The following is a 21,218-nucleotide window of genomic DNA, read 5'->3' as shown; positions in this document are numbered from 1 at the left end:
TGGCGCCAAAGGAGCGAGCACAGGTGATTCACATAGGTAATCATGACAGAAAACGTGTGTGCCTTAGATTTAAATCGTTTTATTCTTTTCTTTCCTCGCATTAGCTTTGTTTGCATTCGTCATATCCGTTAGTGCCTCTCTCTATCCCTCTGCATTCTTACCAAACACTTAACGGTGCGCTCACCTTCAAAACTCGCCCACCACTCCTCCTACAGCTGACAATGGTGCCCAAGTAGGAAACATTACTATATGACTAAAAACTCTGCAAAACTAACAACATGCCATGTAATTAAAGTGCAACTTACAAAACAACATCAAAAAACAAGTATGAACATACAAATGAAATGACATTGAAATAAAATTATTATTGTAATGTAATGATTTAAAGTGTGCGCCCTCTTCGACTGCAGCCTTTAAAGTATCCATTCATTCACTTTATGCACTCATTCACATGTCTCACATTTAATTAAACACAATCCGCTGATAGACGAATTGTGTCTATCATAACTTCGATCACTGACACCAGAGAGACAGAGAGAGAGATGACAAAACCTACCCGACCGAGTTTGTTGGAAATTTAGAAAGTGAACACTTTGTGTGTTTAAAACCATGTTGTGTTCTTTATGTGCTTTTATTGTGAACTAAAACAGAGCATATCTTATCTGCCATGCTTAAAAGTTTTAGTCTTGCCAAATACACTATACTAGGTGGTTAGAATGTGAGCACTTTTTTGTTGGACTACAAGCAACTACCTGATCTTGGCGTGGAATGACAGGAAGCCAGAGGCCGATGAGATCGATACCAATTGCACGAGCAGATATCAGACGTATGGGGTCGATCCCGGACAGGACGGGACAGACAGGATTGATATCAGGCACTGGAGACTGGAGTCCGATAACAAGCAGGACGAGATAGACGGAGACTATACCAGACACTGGAGTTCGAAATCAAACAGGACAAACTAGAAGGGAACACTATCAGGCACTGGAGATCGATAACAAACAGAACAAAATAGCCGGGAACGAAACTGGAGATCGATATTAAACAGGACGAAATAGACGGGAACGATATCAGACAGGAAACACAAGCAGGAAACCAGACAGAGTCAAAACCCATGTCTTGCGGGTGCAGAGGTTCATTGACCGGCTGACAAAGGGTGAGTGAGAGCACTGAGCTTAAACAGGAGGGGGGGCAATCAGGCAATGAGCCGCAGTGGGGCCAATTGGGCGCCATGACTAACTGTGACAGATCTTGATTTCCTCTATTTCTTTTTCAAGGATTACATTGTTCATTTATCTCAAACCAAATTTAGTAATTTGTATTTAGTTTATTATTTTGTCTGCCATTAGCATATTTGGTATTAGAGTGATCAGAAAATAATTGAAAGTAATAAAGTTGTATTACTGCAATATGTTTTTTGAATTACATTACTGATTACATTTTTCAACAGGGAACTAGTAACTGTCTCGGATTAAATTTCTAAAATAACCCTTTCAACCCTGGTTAACAGCTTGAAGAGCTGTCTGTGAGTTATTTCCTCTGCCTTCTTTGCACGGCTGCAGGTGAGTCTCATATTTTTGTGCTGGCTGCCACATGACGTCCCCCCTGAGTCTGGCGCTCAACTGTTGATGATGCTGCGTTGCCTGCGGCCGCTCAGGATCTTCAAATTGGTGCCTCAGATGAGGAAGGTGGTGCGTGAGGTCCTCAAGGGCTTCAAGGAAATTTTCCTGGTAAGTTGTTGGGAGCTAGATTCATCAAGTAATAGGGGGGTAGATAGTTTGGTTTTTAAACAACTTGACATATTTTAAAAAGGGCCTTTCTTATCTTCTGTTGACTTCTAAACATTTATTAGTTTACTAACTGTCTTTATTGTAATAGATAACAATGTAGTAAACATTGTTTACAAAGAGATAAGACTTGGAACCCTGGAATAAACTTGTAATAAGCTCCTAAAAGAGGATAATAAGATAAAAAGGATGTGAGGATAAATAGTCAAAAATGTTTACAAGGTAGTACTTGGAGACTAGTCTAAGCTCTACATGCATTGTAACAATAATGCAATGAAAAATAGTGCAATAAGATTGAGCAGCAACAAAATTCCCAACATGTCTACAAATAAGATATGAAAACCCATTTTGTATATTTGTCACAGTCTCATGTGCTTGTTTAGGGTGGTGATGGCCCAGAGAAAGAACTCGAATCCAATATTAAGAGGACTTAAACGATATAAATTTTCAAACAAATGCATTCAGCTGGCTTAGAACAAGAATGCTAACTGCATTTCATTTTTTATTTTACCAAAAGCGAAGGAAGCAGTTTCCAGCCTTAGCGAGTTATGACCACTATTTGGGACTAGCTCGGTACCAACTCAAGCGCTGCCAATGCTAATGTAATGAACTTTTCTGATCTGGCCTCTACCATTAAGCATTAGAGAAACTAGCATTGTGACTACTGTTTTTAATCACTCATTCTCGCGACGAGCATATATTTGTTTGTATATCCTCTCTTTCACAACCAGTTTTACTTAACCAGTGCTTGCCTTATTGAAGGCATAGATCTACGATGTTAGCGGCTGGCCACACAAGCATGAATTCAAAACACGACAGAGTTTCAGCATGTCGTGAGGTGCTTTCGAATACAGTAGGACATTTCAAACTCAGACTGTTTAAATGTCCAAGGCGTCTGAACATTGTAGGATTCATATCTGAGATTAGAAATGATCTTGTTCCTATGTGTACAACATTTAATCAACTACTAATCTTCCATTTGCAGTCTTAGTTGATGGTATGTCAAGGAATCCAATTTAAGATTAAACTTGATTTTTAACTTTTCTATCATTATGATGTTTTTATACAGTGCCTTACAAAAGTATTTTTGATTGATAAGGTGACTTCTAACTGTACTTCAGACGACAACAGAAGTCTGAGGCGAATCCTTTAGCTTTGATCTGTTCTATTTTGTTTGTTTCTGCAGGTTTCAATTCTACTTCTCACCTTAATGCTGGTTTTTGCCAGCTTCGGTGTTCAATTATTTGCTGGCAAACTGGCCAAGTGCAATGACCCTCACGTTCTCAAACAGGTATTGCAGAGAACATAAAAAACATCACTCACTCCAATCAGCTGAAGTCTTACTTAGAAAATTGTGTTGTTTGTTTTTGGTATTCCATCTCATAACTATGATGATTCTGTTTGTCACAGGACGAGTGTCATGGTATATTCCGGATTAATGTCAGTGTTTCCAAAAACCTCAACCTGAAACTGAAACCTGGAGAGAAGAAGCCAGGATTCTGGGTACCGAGAGTCTGGTAATATTGCCTTTATCTTATAAACACCTCCCCTTCTTTGACTCTTATTTTTTAATTATGTATTTTTGTTATTGTGCCGCATTCCAGGGCCAACCCTCGCAATTTCAATTTTGACAATGTGGGCAATGCAATGTTGGCGCTCTTTGAGGTGCTGTCTTTGAAAGGTTGGGTAGAAGTCCGAGACGTCATTATTCATCGCGTGGGACCGGTATACAATGCTTTGTACCCCTTGACTCAGTTTTTTAGCACTTGTAACAAATAATCAAATGATATCTTCCATTTGGGCAGATCCACGGCATCTACATTCACGTCTTTGTGTTCCTGGGGTGCATGATTGGACTCACTCTGTTTGTTGGTGTTGTCATTGCCAACTTCAACGAAAACAAAGTACGTATTTAAAGCCACATGGATCTCTATGGTTGGTATCATTCAAAGAATATTAGAGCCATGGAAAAAATCTTGTGACTGCCTTGTACCAATATCAGATATACAGTAATCCCTCAGTTATCAGGGTTAATGTGGGGCAGAACCCCCGCGAAATATTAACATATAAATGGTCTGCATTTATGAAGCGTTTTTTAAGTCAATAAAGACCTCTTCACGATGTGCTTCACACTTCTCCCTTCTACACGCTAACTAACCGATAGCCGTGTCAGCCATGCAAGGCAACTACCTGCTATTGGGGGCATTAGGGATTCAGCGTCTTGCCCAAGGACACTTTGGCAGATAACACAAAGAAGCCGGGAATCAAACCTGCGACCTCTTGATCCCAAGATGAGCGCCATACCTCCTGAGCTAATGCCACATATGCGAAGTAGAAACCTTTAATCATTTATTTAATTGTAACTCAAGAACAAACCCAATTTAGAGACTCAAGTATTTGTTTGACAAACAAAAATATTAGCTGCACCGCTTATGCTTAGTGGGGTCGCAGGGGTGCTTGAGCCCATCCCAGCAATCATCGGGCAGTGGGCAGGGGACACCCTGAACTGGTTGCCAGCCAATTCCAGGGCACACAGGGACAGACAACTCGCTCGCTCATTCACACCTAGGGACAATTTGGACCGGCCAATCCACCTCAAATGCATGTCTTTGGAATGTGGGAGGAAACCGGAGTGCCCGGAGGAAACCCACGCAAGCTCGGGGAGAACATACAAACTCTGCACAGGAAGTCCGGTAGCTGGATTTGAACCCACACAGGAGGTTCCCAAGACGGTTCCCAAGACCTTAGAACTGTGCCGCACATGTGCTAACCACTGAGCTGCCCAATAAAAATATTATCCTTTGTATTTTTTAATTTTTTTTTACAAATATTGTTTGTACTTAAGAAACTAGGCACCCAACCCAGTTACTTTTTCCGCCATTGTGTGACCGTTATAATAAACAGCATTTACCTTTGGTTCTGTCCTTCAGAAATTTAACATAGTAAATATCTGGATGACTACTTTTTACTTCTACTTGAGTGATGTAATACTGAAATTACACTTATTATGGCCCATGCAAAAAAATGAGGTAGCGTTTTCCAGAGGTAATTGTAATGGGAATATTTTTTACCCAACACCTACAGTATAAGGGGAGAGATTTGTCTCACAAATATTTACACACGTATTTTTTAGATCCACAAATATGTTGGCAATTAACTAACGTAGGTAAATTGCAGAAATATTTGTTACTCTGCAAAATACATGATTCACACTGGATTTCTCATTTTGATAGTACTGGATAATTTAGAAATCAGCTTTGAAACTCCTTAAAGTTGAATTTGACCATAAAAAAGGTGTCGGAACCCAGACCCTAGATTTTTTTTAAAAATGCTACCTCAGATCAGTGTAACAGGATTTGAATCTTTTCCATTATGTGGACCATTTGTTTTCCTTCATCTTTCAGGGCACTGCTTTACTGACTGTGGATCAGAGGCGATGGGAGGATTTGAAAAGTCGCCTCAAAATAGCCCAACCTCTCCACCTACCTCCTCGTCCGGGTAGGCAAATGCATATTCTTTAAACATTTACATGTACAACACAATGAATTACTTTAGAGTAAGTTCAGCCTTGTTAGTCAGTTTGTGGGAGCACAAGCATACTTTTGGGCCATCTAAGCCCTGCATATCATAAATAATTGCTTTTGGGGATGTAAACTTACCAAAAGCGGGGTAAGATGGAGGTGACTGCTTGAGTTGTCTTAAGGCCGGCTAATGTTCTCTGAGGACCTCTTGTTCAGACTCATACCTTACCATGGCAACCAAATGAGAAAGAACAGCAGTACATGACTCAAGCAGAAACAAGGTTGGACATTTCAATAAAAGGACTGACTCATGATCACCTTTTTTGAATTTGACAATCACATACAGACTTATAAATGTGCTTTATTTAACAATGCCTTAATTAAAGTGCATTTAAATGTGATCATGTGAAAATAGCTGCTTCAGTGCCTAGCGAAACTATTAGACCCCCAAGAATTTGTTGTCATATTGCGACATTTGAGGCTTCAGACATAAAGCTAAAAAACTGAAAATATTTTCAAGAGTCAACAACATGTGAGACACAATTGTGTATTATATTTACAGCGAAAACACTGAAAAGTAAGTGTTGCAGAATTGCGGATCCCCTGTTTTCTCAGCTCAGCCAACTGACTCCAAAACTTCACAGATTAATTCTAAATGATCCAATGTGGACCTAAATGACTAACAATACTTTGCAAGGCTGCTAATTTGCACACTACTGGCACGTGCTGAATAAACCTCTTATTCTTCCTCCTCAAAAGACGTATTTGCTTTTCTAATTCACGGTCCCACTGGCAAAACATTATTGCACCTATCTTGCCCTTTAGCTGGTGGTCATTGTTTGGATCCCATTCTCTAAAAACATTTTAGAATATAAAGCTATTCAGAAAGCAACTTTTTCAAATGAATCCTGAACATTCAGAAAATACGATGTCGATTGCTACCTGTGTGCAAAGCTTTATGAATACTCCATGGCTGCACAAAACAATCTTTACGTGCCTTTATAGGTATTCTAAAAAATGTTTATAATATCAGTCTTTAAAATTGAAAAAATAAGTGTAGAACTTCCACCATTTTTTTAACAGATTCTTATCAAGAGTGATAAGTTGAGGGGGCCCTTTGAGGCCTGCCAACCATTATTTGCCAGCTAATAATGGTGTTTGCTGATAAATAAATAGTCCAATACACTTACACTTAATAAAAATGTTTTCATAAATATAAAAAGATACAAATCAATAATTTACAATCTTGCAGAGAAATTAAATATGTTAAGTTCTTAACTCTGTGGAAAGTAATGTGGGTTTTCAATTTGAAAACCCAAAAACAGATATGGGTCGTCTTTTCTTAAAATAATAAAATAAATAAAAGATAAAAAGTGGTCTTGAAATCCCTTAATTTTTATGTGCGAGCCCTTATCAGAAAACGTTTTAATACTTCTGAGTTACAAAAACATTTTTTTTTGCATCTTTCAAACACTATCCTTTTTTTTAAATTATTATTTTTATTTATTTTATTTTTTTTGCTTTTTATGTTTTGAGTATATTTTATCAGTTCCAAATTAGTTGATATATTTATGGACATTGATTTTCTGTATTTTTGAATAGAATAAATATCATTTTTTTTATTTGCAATATAGGATAATATTTAGATTGCTGTGACCGTCCCATTTATAACTATTTTTGGGTGTTTTTTTCTATTTGTTTTCTGTTTTTGTGTGAAGGTCACACTAAGAAAGACCTTGCCTGCCATCTAGAGGATAAAGGAATACTGTACGTTAATTCTGTATCAAGGCTTTATTAGTTTTTTTAAAACCTCCAATCATTCCTCCTGTTATTGTTCCTTATGACACTTAACAAATCTTTCTGTGTTTTTTACTGGAAAATATCCTGAATAAATGTGCTATATTCCTAACAGAGAATGGTGGTTTCCGTGCCAAAATGTATGACATCACTCAACATCCTTTCTTCAAACGAGGCATTGCTGTGCTGGTGTTAGCTCAGTCTGTGCTACTCTCAGTTAAGGTACATTCGAATGTGTAAACAACACTAACTTTTATACTACAAAAATGGCAACATTTTTGAGTGGCGGGCCACACTGGGTTAAAAAAAGAGGGGAAGGACCAAGAGGAAAAACATGATCAATGAAATGTTCTCAATCCCATACCTTGGCAAGCATTTAATGAGGTTTTTCAGGATGACAAAATTACTTCCCACAATACCCTCATCGTCATCTAGTTAAGGATTGCGTGCGCTTTGTACAGATTTTGGAAGTCAGCTGGTTTATTGTCTGACAAAATTCTCGCAGTCCAGCCCAATAATAACATCAACAATTTGGCACCGTGACTAAAAATATTTGATGACACAAGACCCAATGTCTGTTTAAAGACTGTTTTAACATGGATTGCTCTGTAGATTTTTGTCTAGATATGTGCTTATGAAACAAGTGAAATGTAAAATTAGGATGTAAAGGGGGTGCTTGTATACTTGTATTCAAAAACAGTATTTTTTCCACAGTTTTTCGTCTTTTTTTGCAGATAATTTCACCTGCTTTTGAAAAAAAACGTGTTTCACATGATACTGATGAAGCAGGGGTGCATTGATATGAGATAGCAATTTTGTATAGAATTGGAAGCGCATATTTCTGGGATTCTCAGTACTAAAGGGGTCTTCCAATTCTGGGGAGGTTTGGTGCTTCAAAATATAGTTCCATCTCAACTGTTGCATTTGCAGTACCATTTTTGGTTCTTGCTTGATGAAATGAGGTATCAAAACGGTTTGCTTACTAGTGAAGGGGAATCCATAGCGTTTATTGCCGCTTTTATTTCAAACTACACTCAAGGCTAGCGAATCATTTCCTGAATCAGTCACGTGGCACACCCGCTTCGTGGGCATTCAAACATCACCATGTGCATCATCAACACGCGTGTCGAATCCCCGCTCATGAATACTTCATCTACATTACTCGGTACACTTCAGTGATTCAACCTCTGAAGCACATCACTAAATAAGACTATTGTTGAGGGTGCGCCTCATAAACCGGTGAGCCTTATAGCAGTGTCCAAAACTCATGACAAAAAGTAACCAGACACCAGGGCAGACAACTCTGAAAAGTTGCCTAACCAGCCATAAAGTTTCCTGCCCTATTTTTCGCAACTTGAAACACAATAAGATGACTAATCACAAAAAAAACATTGTTGCAAAGTATTAAGGATTGATAATCAGAATATATTACAAACAGCACTTTAAAATTATTTTTATTATAAATCTACTTATAATATTCATTGCATGTATATTATATTGTTGTTCTCCATCTGCCATCAGTATGTACCTGTATTTTTTCATCTTCAGTCATGCAATGTTTGCGTTGCGTCGTCTGCTACAAGCCACGTGAACTCCTCTTTCCATGATGCTTTTAATGTACGTTTACGTTTTGTAGCGTCATCTGTAGCTTCTTTTGAATATTTCTTCTGGGGCTGAGGTTTTGGCTTGATTCCTAACCACTTATCCATTTTTCTTGTGTTCTCTGTGTGTCTACTTTGGAAAATGATATGCAAATACACGACCTTATAACGCTCGGGAAAGTCCGGAAGCACAAAGTTATTTGATGCAGGCTTCTGTTCGGCTGCTGAGTATGCAAATTGCCAAACGAACCGAAATTCCCAAATTTTCTAACTGAACGAAGATTTCTAAAATGGAATAAATTCCACGTTTGATTTGAAAACATTTTTTTTTTCTTAAAAAAGTTGTCGTTGTTTTGTAAAGTTGTACACCCGACGTGAAAGATGCACACCCCAGGCATCCGGGCAGACGTTATTTCAGACACTGCCTATAGTGCAGAAAATGCAATACTCTTGGTCCTGTGGTCCAGATTTAAAAGACTTATTGGCCTCATGTGGCCCGCAGGCCGAAGTTTGCCCTCCAATGGTCTATACTATACCTAAACTCAATCAATCCGTTTTTTTGTTTTGTTTTAGTGGGATGTAGACGACCAGGTAACTTTTCCCCTCGCCACCATGTCAGTGGTCTTCACGTTTATATTTGTACTAGAGGTGAGTCTACACATTTGCTTCCTTTTCAGATTGTTGTCATGTGTCTTAATACATTCTTTGATTTTGCCCAGGTAACCATGAAGCTAATCGCAATGTCCCCAGCCGGTTACTGGCAGAGCCGGCGGAATCGGTATGACCTCCTGGTGACGTCACTCGGCGTCATTTGGATTGTGCTTCATTTCGCTCTACTGGTTTGAACTTTGTTTGTTATGTCTTTTAATAATGTGCTTTTGAGAAACCTAATATTCCCTTTGATTACTATTTACCTGTAGAATGCTTATACCTATATGATGGGCACCTGTGTGATTGTCTTCAGATTCTTCACAATATGTGGGAAGCATGTAAGTTTTACTCCATTGTTTTAATTGTTTTCAATTGGGATATCCTCCAACCCCCACCCCCCAAGTACAGTGGTACCTCTTCTTACGAGCTTAATACCTTCCAAGAAGGTGCTCTTAGCTTGAATCGCTAATTCTCCTGATATTTAATGATTACAAAGCAATTTATCCTCTTCCATCCTACCAGTAGCACACGGGTGAACCCTAAATAGTGAGGTAGATGTTTGTTTAAAAATACTCGTATACCGAAATTCTAGTGTTGAGAGGTGTTAGTATAAAGAGGTATTATTGTACATTCATTTGAAAAACCTTACACATGTTACCATTTAATAACATGGTAGTTTGCAGTCAAGTATTGCTAAATCCGAACGTTTTCAGGTGACCCTGAAAATGTTGCTGTTGACGGTGGTCGTCAGCATGTATAAAAGCTTCTTCATCATTGTGGGGATGTTTCTCCTTCTCCTCTGCTACGCCTTCGCTGGAGTTGTTCTCTTCGGCACCGTCAAATACGGAGAGAATATCAACCGGTAAGGTTTGGCTGGCATACCACAGCAATGTAAGGCTAGTATGCCAAGTGTTTTTGGTATGTCTCGCTGTGACCTTGCAGACACGCCAACTTCTCCACAGCGGGCCAAGCGATCACTGTCCTCTTCCGGATAGTCACCGGGGAGGACTGGAATAAGATTATGCACGATTGCATGGTGAGTATGCATCAACAGCTCAAAAGTGATGACGTTCATGATTTGATATTGGTTTGACTGTTGTTCTAAACTTTTACTTATTACTGACATTCCATTCATTTCATAAATAATTTGTGTGATGGGCTGCAGTGTGATATCGAGGGCCTAAAAATTAAATCTAAGGATTTCTGTTTTGGTTAGCAAAATAAATCAAAATGGGTTAACTGTTCAATACTACTAAAAAGAGGTGTCTATTCAAGTGAGGCTTGGACAAATTATTGTACAGTGACCAAGACTGTTTAACACAAAATGGCATGTGGCCGCAAAGCCAACTAACAAGTTTTATCTTTATTTACTGCCTTTGGAATTTAATATCTATGATAAGCTTACAGTGTAGTAAACACTCAAAAGAGAGAATGCATCAATGACATGAACTTGCAAGAAGAACAGGAGAGAAGTTTACCAAAAAAAAAACTCACAATTTTGAATTCCAAATCAGTTTTAAAAGACATCTCCTATGCCCTTTCTTTTGATCCTTGGTTACACAAAGCAAATCTGCCCTAAAGGGTTTGGCCAATAATGATGAAAATGTAAACAGTGCATAATCAAATTTAAAAATACTAAACTACAGTGAGTTATAATAGTCAAAATAATGAACTGGCTTCATATGCAAAAAACAAAACAAAAGTGATATACTCATTAGCCTACATCACATTTGTTTGTTTTTATTCAGGTTCAGGCTCCGTTTTGCACCCCGGATAAACATCGCTATTGGGAGACTGACTGTGGCAACTATGCCGGAGCTCTCATCTACTTCTGCTCCTTCTACGTCATCATAGCCTACATCATGCTCAACCTTCTTGTTGGTCAGTTGAAGTCTGAATTTTACAATTTATTGTAAATATTCACGCGCACACACACACACACATATGTATGTTGCTTTCAAAAATGACAAATTATTGCAAGAACACTGAACTGATGCATGAATGATGCATGAACTTAGCAAGAACATTTAAGCGCTCGATAAGTCCAATGAAGTGATCAGACGAGTTGGGTCACCATGCCAACCAAGTTCCCCTCGGTACACCACTCCCCTGCGGACGTGCACAAACTGTCATTCCTCTCTGACCAAACGATGACAAGAGGACTTTTTAGTTTTTCTTTTTAAAGAAATAAGCTCTGTTGAAGAGTTAACTGCTTTTTCCTGTTTGTCCATATCTCATGATTCTTACGACACTGCTTCACTATGCCTACTCGCCATATAAGGGTGCCTACACTCACTTATTCACCAGATACAGGAAGCAACACTAGAAAATTGGGCTACCTCCATGTGTGGATAAAGATATGATCAAAGCCACTCCTGCCATCTAACAGTGATTGAACATTCTTAAATCATTCTCAGAGGCTTGATACTTACCAATGATCACCTCCAAACCCTTTATAACATATCTATATATAAAAACTAAGAAAACATATTTTTAGATTCCCGCAATCCGGGACAATGCTTCTGAAAATGTTCATGCATTATGTCTTTGAAGGACTTAATAGAAAAAGGATGCGATGCAAAAAAGGACAGAAAAGTAGAACCACTGGATGGCTTTCAAACACTGTAATACATTCATCATTATCAAGCATTTGGCTAGTAGTATATTAATTTTATTTTTATTCAGCATCCTTTGATAAATTACTTCACGCTTAACACTCTGAAAGCAGGCATACTAAATCTTCAGTAGCAGCCATCAAGAGGAGGGAGCTATTTGAAACAATAGCATAGCTAGATAAAGGAATACAGATGAAGCACACAGCATGGATCCCTCTGGTTTAATGGACTGTGTTTATCATTGTGCCCCCTCTTGCTCGTAAGAGACGCAGATGGTGCTGACAGTTATTGCACTCCGAGAGCTGTTGATCTGCTCTACTAAGTAAATGCTACGAGCAATCCTTTGACAGATTGTGAAAAAAACGAGTGATAAGGCTTAATAAACAGTTGGTGAAGAGAGGGAATGATTTTTTTCAAAAAGACTTCAGTGTAATATTTCTATATTTGCAACCCAGCCATCATTGTGGAGAACTTCTCCTTGTTCTACTCCACTGAGGAGGACCAGCTGCTGAGTTACAATGACCTGAGACACTTCCAAATCATCTGGAACATGGTAGACGACAAGCGGGAGGTGAGCAATTACATTGCACAAGGACTGAAAATCGAAGAACACGTATCTGCTTAGCTGCTGTGCAAAAGTCAGCATCAGTATTTTCAAATGAGTTTGGTGAAATATTTCCGTTGGTCCTTCCTGCAGGGTGTGATCCCCACCTCTAGAGTGAAGTTTCTGCTGCGTCTGCTTAGGGGTAGACTTGAGGTGGACTTGGACAAAGATAAGTTGCTCTTCAAGCACATGTGCTACGAAATGGAGCGACTACACAGCGGAGGAGATGTCACGTTTCATGATGTGCTCAGGTAACCTTGAAAATATAGTTCCTCGGGTATCACAGTTAATAGGGACCAGAACCCTCTGCGAAAAGTAAAAATGCACTAAACAGCGACACCCCTTTATAAAAGCCCCCAAGGGTCAAACTTACCTTACGACGGAGAGTGTAACACTGGGACAAAATAACAACTATTAATCCATAAATAATTACACAAAACACAGAATTGCAGTTGAAAGAATGCTCTTTATTGTCATTTTACAAAAATACAATGAAATTGGAGGGCTAAGAAATGGATTTAGAGAGTGGATGCCTAGCTGTGTGCTAGTATCAGTTATCCTCAAGGTCTCAGCAATTATTAAAATACAACGATCCTGAAAGTAACGGCTTCCCAAGAAGTGTAGCTCCTGGTCATCCGTTTCATGGGTAATGGATCTGTTGTTCCTGAGAAACAGACTCTGCAGGGGTATCTTTTGAGGATAGTTGTGTAGCCTAGCCAGAGTAGTAGGCCCCACATGCAGACTTTTTTACCGATGCCTGTTCATTTGCACCTGCTGGTGATCAGCATGTATTTGCGGCCTTCTGATTTTCCTGAGTCGGAATTAATTATTGTATTCCTTTTCAATTTAATGAGCCGACACATTGAAAAAAGAGCCATTTGACTTCATGCACAATTGCTACTTTTATTTGCCTGTGCTCGACCTCAACAATATCTCGCCCTGGCTAACCATTTCTGAATGTATTAATCTTTTTAGCTTTAGTCGCCCTTTACACTCCGGTAAAAACAGGGGTTGGAGACTACGCGCTACAATAACAGCCGAATCATTGACACACACTGCTCACTCGATATGGAGTTTCTAGCGGTATCGTGCAGACACTTTTATCTACCGGGAGAGCTAACTGTGGTCATTGTGCTTGCTGTTTATGCTAACGTACGCATAGCGCTAAATCCCCTGCCTGCTGCTATCAATAAACAGCAGCTTGCACACCCCAACGGAGCTTTTATCGTCGCCGGCGACTTTAATCGGGCATGTTTATGGACTGTACTCCCCAAATCCATTCAATACGTGGACTGAGCAATTCTGGAAAAAACACTGGACTGTGTGTACTGTAAGATCAAACATCCAGTTCGATCCACCATTTCTGTTTGTCCCTCACCCCCTCATCATGTTTTCCTATGAAAGGACTATGACCCATCACTCCGGCGCTGTTTTCAGTACCAGTCCACGGGCTACTCTGGTGCACCGCATACAAGACCTTTCACTCAACAATCAAAGCGAATGAAAGGGAAGATCATTTTCATTAGTGATTACAACAACAACAAAAATCAAAATTGGAAATTATTTTAAAGTATCAGGTTGAAATATGACAATGCATTAAGCACTTGTTTTCTGTGCAAATGTGTTATTAAACTGCAAAAAAAAAGGAAGAAAGTTGAATTGAAAGTGTTTTTCCGACCATGATTGAATGAAAACTTTATTTTGTGAAATAAAAACAGGACAAAAACAATGACTCAACAACAAAAATAATGTTAACATGACATGTTCGAAAAGGGGTAGTAAGAAGCAGAGGCTTATTTTCCCTACTCGTTTATCTTCCTGATTAATTACATTTTATAGATAGCCCCTCTTTTGTGTCGAAATATAACACAATCTCACGGATATACATATTACATAGGTCGGATCATCGTAGTACCCATCCATTAACGTTATAATGCTACTAGTCACTAAATATCATTGTGACACCAATGATAACAACAATAGCAATAATAACAGTTATGATATAATCATAATAACAACAAGTTTAACTATAGTTATAAACTCAGTATTTCCAATCTCTAGTATCACTCATACCCCGTTTTCTTCATTTCTGTATTCTGCCAGTAATGTTTTTTCATATCTAACTTCTAACACGTGAATATTTGAACATTGTTTGATCTTGTCTTGCAATTTGTTCCAAAGTTTGACTCCACACACAGAGACGCACATACTTTTCCTGGTTGTGCTCACCTTTGGGATTTTGAATTTACTACAGCCCCTTAAGTTATAATTTACCTCTTTCCGAGTGAATAATTTTGGGGTGTTTTCTGGCACTATGTTTTTGTTGACCTTAAAGAGCAGTTGTGAATTGAAAAGTTTTACTAAATCATCCAATTTTAATAATTTGGACTGCAGGAATAAAATATTTGGATGATCCCGATATCCTACCCTGTGTATGTTTTATGTATGTTAATTGCTTGTTTTGGAGGATAAAATGAAGATGTATGTTTCTGCAGGCTTGGGGAGTAACGGAATACATGTAATGGTAAATGTCTTCAGGCGATTACGTGGTACATGTAGTTTGACAATAGCAGCCTTCTCCCCCATGAGACCATTGGTTCAGAAGAGTCGCCCTAATGGCACACTTTTTAGGAAACTTGCGTTAAATTCTTATTTTGTGTAATATTGTTGTCAAATCTGAAGTAGAATTGTGGAAGACTTTTGCCTGTAATTCAGTTTTTTTTTTACTGTCCCACAACTCTGCTACAATGTTTTTTTTTTCCGGCAGATGTTTGCAGAGACAAAATAGGCAGATATTAAATCTGTTTTTTGTGCGTATTCAAAACTACACTACTCAGTGCCAGTATTAGTAAAAAAAAAACTAAATATAGAGAAGAACACCTCAAAGTGTTATATTCAAAACAAGACCAAAACTCTGCTGATATTCCAAATGGTTCAATTACAGCTTTGGTTTCACTTTGGGATGGACCTTTTTAGGCGTTCAGGTAAAAATATTTTTTTTTTTTTTTTTTTTTTCTTTTCTAACAAAATCTAGTAAATTTATTTATATGATGTTTGTTTTGCCATATTTGGAATTTGATTAATTCAAAAGTAACTGAAAGCAATCAAGTTACATCGCTGCAATATTATGATATTCAGGATTAGTGATTAAACTTTTAAACAGGTAACTAGTAACTAAATCGGTTTACATTTTAAAAGTAACTCTCCCGACCCTGTTTGCACGGCAGCATGCTGTCCTACCGCTCGGTGGATATTCGCAAGTCCCTCCAGCTGGAGGAGCTGTTGGCCAGGGAACAGCTGGAATACACCATCGAGGAGGAGGTCGCCAAGCAGACCATCCGAATGTGGCTCAAGAAGTGCCTCAAACGCATACGAGCGGTGAGCTCCCCCCTCCACGCCGATGCCGCCTGGCTGCTCATCACACTTTGACCCCCCCTTGTTTCCCCTCTCTGTATACAGAAGCAGCAGCAGTCGTGCAGTATCATCCACAGCCTGAGAGAAAGCCAACAGCAGGAACTGAGTCGCTTCCTCAACCCCCCCAGCATCGAGACCACGCTGCCCAGCGAAGACCACAACGCAAACAACACGGACAACCCCTCACAGCCTGAGGTGAAAGCCAAATCCACAAGACACGTGCCGCTGTTGTTGTGGGATGTTGAACAAAGGATTGCGTTGTCTTTTTTTAGATGAGTGGGCTCCAGCAGCTTCTCAGTCCCACCTTATCCGACAGAGGAGGTTACAGGCAGGACTCCTCTGACCTGGGCAAGCCGCAAAGGAAGCTGGGACAGTGGCGACTGCCTGCAGGTTTGTGCCGACTGCTGGGCGACTCGTTCGCCTCTACAGAACACAAACTCATTTACTGACGGACAAAATATTTAAGTCAAGTCATGTTTATTTATATGGCCCCTAAACCAATGGTAGGCTGTGCATTTCACACCTAGACCTTCAATACCGCTATTTCTAAATAAATACAACCCTCAATATCTATTTTATGGCTGTAAAACATTTACTGCAGCTTAGAGGTAAGGTCGGGCCTGAGGAAATCAAGCCCAACCCCGCTGGTGTTAATGCCTGGCCTAGCCCTCTCCTGACAAATGAACTCGAGCTCAAGGCAAACCTAAATTTTCATATTTTAATTGTGAGGACTTGGGAGCAGTGCACTGCCAACAAGCGCGAGTGCACCAAGAAGCGTAAGCAAGGAGACAGAATCGCAAGAGGGAGACTGAATCTGTTGTAGAATATCCACAAAGAAAAAGAAACAAATTGCAATGATGGGTAATTGGATAATTAAAAAAAAGAAAGTCAGCGAGGCAGAAGTCTTGCCTGGTTCGAACCCAAACGTAATGATGAACAGTTTTGGGCTAAAATGGTCTCCGGCTTTCTACTGCAGCTATAGCTGTGACACATAAAAAATGCATCAATAATAAACTTGTGATATTGCAAAAGTATTTAGTAATATATTATGCTGTACGGATTATTTATGCGTTTCAGTTCCAACAAGTTCTTTTCTATTGCCATCAAAGCTTAGGCTACACAATGAGCCTGTCCTGTTGCATTTCTGGCCTGAGTTTTTACTTTACATTCAACAGAAGCAGTGGACAACAAAATATTTTTTTCACATTTTTGTTTTAAATGTTACTGTCATTGAGGACTTCCCAAAAGAGTTTTACGATGTGCTTCACACGCACACACAAGTATAAAGGTGTCAGCTATGCAAGGCACCTACCTGCTTATCGTGCGCATTAGAGTGTCTTGCCGAAGGACACTTAACTGGATGGAGCCAGGAATCGACATGCGGCTTCTATGTCCCAAGATGAGCTCACTACCTTCTAAGCAAATAAAGCCATAAGTCAAAGTTCATGAAACTGCTGAGGCTTCCCTTGGCCAGCTAGACGGCCCTGGGTTCACCAACTCGAACTCTGATTCCCTAAAACAGCTTTATCGACACATATTTTATGTTTCGGGGCCTGCAGAACTGATTGTGAAGGCCTCCCGGTAGATATCTGACCCTGCCAACAATTAATGGCCGAAATATGATTGGTTAAATGCTTGAATATAATAGCACACATTTGTTAGCAGGATACAAAAATAATCCTGCTTACAGGACACACACTTTTTCGTTTTTCATTTGTTAAAAAAGTTTAAAATATCTAATAAAGTGTGTTCCACTTCATGACTGTGCCCTACTTATTGCTGATGCTTCACAAGAAATTACAGTTTTATATCTTTATGTTTTAAGTCTGAAATGTGGCAAAAGGTCACAAAGTTGAAGGGGGACAAATAGTTTCGCAAGCCACTGTAAGTCAAGTCCTCTGGCCCTGAAGTCACAAATCCTGCAAAACGTCCAAAGGTTTTGCAGGATGTGAATTTCAAACAAACCCACTGTCTAATGACAATCTGGGCGGGTGGTAACAGTTACCTTGCCATATGGCAACGCCAGGCCTTTAAATGTCGCAATTTTTATATTCTGTTAACTTTGTTTTACTAGCATGTTTGGTATTGGAGTAATTCAAAAGTAATTAAAAGTAAACAAGTTACATTACTGTAATATTATGGTACTTGGATTATGTTACTATTCACATTTTTCAACAGGTAGCTAGTAGGTGAAAAGAATTACATTTTCTTGCAACCATGATGACCAGTGTTTATTTTCTCATTTGTTTGTGTGGCAGGTCGCACCAGCGTCAAGTCAATCGTTTGTAAAATGAACCCCGTCAACGACGAGGCCTCGTCGGGGTCAGAGGTGAAGAAATGGTGGACCCGTCAGCTGACCGTAGAAAGCGACGAGAGCGGTGACGACCTCATCGACATTTAGGTGCATCCCCAAACTTTGTGTCCTTTTTTTTCCTCTCTTTCAACCAGCTGGGATGCTTATCTGTTGACTTCACACTGGATCAATGAAGAAATTATTTTTGAATCTAGAGAAAGTATTTTGGTCAACGGTGGCGTCAAGCTGATACCTCCGGGAAAGGCATTTCCTGTCCTCTGCGAGTGTTTCTTTGTAGGCACATCTGGCAAATGTGAGGAGCGAGGACACGCTGGATCAATGAAGGAAAAGCCGCTCTTGTTTGTGTATTCAGCTCCGAGGTTCTTTTCATGTCCCTTATGGTTTATTTATCGCACGTTTAAGAATTTTGTTATGGTCACATTATACAATTCCGGTGGAAGGAGCTTACGATATACCGTGCCTAGCGAAGGTATTGGCCCCCAAGAACTTTTTGACGTATCGGCACAATTCAGGCTTCATACTTATGGATGAAAAAATTAAGACTCTCAGAATCAATAACATGTTAGAACAAATAACGAATAATTGAAAAGTAGGAGTTGCAAAAATATTGGGCCTCTTTGGGTTAATACTTTGTAAACCTTACAGCCACAAGTCTTTCTGGGTATTTCTTACTTGCACATCTTTAAATAGAAATATTTGCCCATTCTTCCTTACAAAACAGCTCAGCTTATTAAGGTTTGATGGTGACCGTTTGTGCCTGGATTCTTCAGATCTTTCCACAAATGCTCTATAGCAGGGATCGGGAACCTATGGCTCACGGGCCATATATGGCTCTTTTCAATACTTTCGCTAGGCAATGTATAGCGTTGATTAGAATGATAACGTTTTCAAGTGAGCCAATCTCATGCAATCAAGTTTTTACCTTTGTGATTGATGTTCAAAACTTGTCTTTATATTTCTTGTTTTTTTTTTTATTGAAAGCTATTATGAGCTATACTTAGTTTAAAAACATTGCCATTATTCAAAATTGTTCACTTAGGAAATTATAGATTTATGGATGAATGTAATTAAATCTCTTGACAAATATATCTTATAATTAAAGGCTAACTTTGCAGAGGCCATCATGAATTTTTGTCTTTTACTTCAATCTAGAACTTTGTTTTTCTTTTTGATTACTTATAGCTCAGTATGCTAGAAAAAGTGTACATATTATTTCCAGCTACCTGCAGGACCCAGGCAGCATTTCCTCATAGAATTTAGCATATCACTGCACGGGTACATTTTTGGGAGTGTTATGAAAACGTATTTGCCCCCTTCTTGAATTATGTGATTTTTGCATATGTATTACCTACAAAGATTTCAGATAATCAAAACAATTTTAATATCTCACAAAGACAACCCAAGGAAATACATAATGCTGTTTTGAAATGTTGATACCATTTATCAAGGATAGAACAATTCTAGGCCTATCCGGCCCTATAAGTAATTGGCAGACCATAAACTAACTGTGACTAACCAGAGTTTAGGGCAGGCTGACTTCAAGACCAGAGGTCACACTCAAAATGAATTGCCACCACCTGTGTTAAATCAAGATTTACTTAAATTTAATCTGTTAAACAATGTAAAGTAGGCTACAAAATTTCAAGAACACAATTGACATGCCAGGATCCAAAGAAATTCAGGAAGAAATTTAAAAAAGTGATTAAAAAATCTCTCAGTCTGCAATAGGTCACATTCATTTCCAGGGCATCAGGGCCCTAGTGAACCACGGTCAGAGCCACTATCCACAAATTAGAGAAATCTGGTAACAGTAGCAAACCTTCCCAGGAGTGGTCGACCAACTAAGATTACTACAAGAGTGCAACATCTGCTCATCCGGGATGTTACAAAAGAGCCTTGAAAAACATCCGAGGAACTGCAGGCCTCGTCCTATTACCACCGCGACCCGCGTTCGATTCCAGTTGCATCAACTGTTTTGAGATTGTGGTCATTGCTATTTTTTGAATGATCAATCATTGCATGGATATGATAATGTTACTGTAAAAACCTTGTGTATAATGCCCACCCAGACTTTGAGTTATTTTTAGGTAAAAAAAAAGTGTTATACCCAAAAAATACTTCACATGTTTTATATGGGCAGGTCAAGTCAAGTCACGTTTAGTTTTAGAGCCTTTAATCCCTAAATGCCTTGCTGTCATGTTGGTGAAAGGAATGAGTGGAGAGGTGTTGTAAAAGGATAGTGGGATGTTTGGACGTGTTCTAAGGGATGGGCAGGGCACCTGTATGATGCGGCAGGGGTAAACCAGTGAAAGCTGCCGGGCCCTGCTATTGAACAGGAGTATGTTGTGTCACCCTGACCGGAGTGACATGGCCGCTTTCTTGTGTCCCGTTTCATCTGGAGGGACGAAAGCATGACCAACTTAGGTGCCGAGGTGCTTAACTTGTTTGGGTGTTTGGGCATTTGGGTTTCATTTTTGTGTGTTTTTTGCTATTATTTCCCTTTTTTATTTTCTTTGTTATCGTTTTTGTTTGTCTTGCTGTCGGTCACCCCTCTTGAGGGATATGATCAAAGTAGCTAGATAGATAGATAGATAGAATCCCTAAATGTTTCAGAGAACTGTACAGGCCACATTTACACCATCCCCTGATCTGAAACAGACATGCAGGCTAGGAAAAACTCAAATCCTTAACATGAGGAAAATAAGAAACCTTGGGAAGGGGCCACGCAATATGCAACCCAGCTTCCAGGATGACCGGGCTGCAATAGATGTTGCTTTGGGTAACAATAACCAAAACGTGTCCACATCAAACATTGCTAATATGTTAAATTATTCAACAAACCCAAAACAATAACGCTACATCTTCCCATCTAAGGCAGCTGGTTAATGCAGATGATAAAATTCTTCACTTCCAG

General features: G+C 39.2%; 1 protein-coding gene across 4 annotated transcripts in view; it reads left to right on the top strand.

Moving 5' to 3' along the window:
* Window positions 1-19,432, top strand: part of nalcn (sodium leak channel, non-selective) — a 111,457-nt gene extending 92,025 nt beyond the window's left edge. For all 4 annotated transcript variants that reach the window (XM_088352849.1, XM_088352848.1, XM_088352847.1 and 1 more), the window contains 19 exons: window positions 1,563-1,730; window positions 2,974-3,078; window positions 3,198-3,304; window positions 3,392-3,512; window positions 3,593-3,691; window positions 5,192-5,285; window positions 7,221-7,327; window positions 9,280-9,354; window positions 9,426-9,545; window positions 9,627-9,695; window positions 10,071-10,219; window positions 10,300-10,393; window positions 11,106-11,238; window positions 12,428-12,543; window positions 12,670-12,827; window positions 15,804-15,954; window positions 16,036-16,185; window positions 16,263-16,380; window positions 18,249-19,432. In XM_088352849.1, the coding sequence (XP_088208975.1) occupies window positions 1,563-1,730; window positions 2,974-3,078; window positions 3,198-3,304; window positions 3,392-3,512; window positions 3,593-3,691; window positions 5,192-5,285; window positions 7,221-7,327; window positions 9,280-9,354; window positions 9,426-9,545; window positions 9,627-9,695; window positions 10,071-10,219; window positions 10,300-10,393; window positions 11,106-11,238; window positions 12,428-12,543; window positions 12,670-12,827; window positions 15,804-15,954; window positions 16,036-16,185; window positions 16,263-16,380; window positions 18,249-18,391 (2,277 nt within the window). In that variant the 3' untranslated portion in view covers window positions 18,392-19,432. The remainder of the gene's footprint in view (window positions 1-1,562; window positions 1,731-2,973; window positions 3,079-3,197; window positions 3,305-3,391; window positions 3,513-3,592; window positions 3,692-5,191; window positions 5,286-7,220; window positions 7,328-9,279; window positions 9,355-9,425; window positions 9,546-9,626; window positions 9,696-10,070; window positions 10,220-10,299; window positions 10,394-11,105; window positions 11,239-12,427; window positions 12,544-12,669; window positions 12,828-15,803; window positions 15,955-16,035; window positions 16,186-16,262; window positions 16,381-18,248) is intronic.
* The last annotated feature ends 1,786 nt before the right edge of the window (window positions 19,433-21,218 follow it).

This window comes from Urocampus carinirostris, chromosome 14 (genome assembly GCF_059441175.1).
Source record: "Urocampus carinirostris isolate Australia breed hairy pipefish chromosome 14, RoL_Ucar_1.0, whole genome shotgun sequence".
NCBI lineage: Eukaryota > Metazoa > Chordata > Actinopteri > Syngnathiformes > Syngnathidae > Urocampus > Urocampus carinirostris.
Note: the sequence above shows the minus strand (reverse complement) of the source record. Positions and strands in the feature narration are given on the sequence as shown.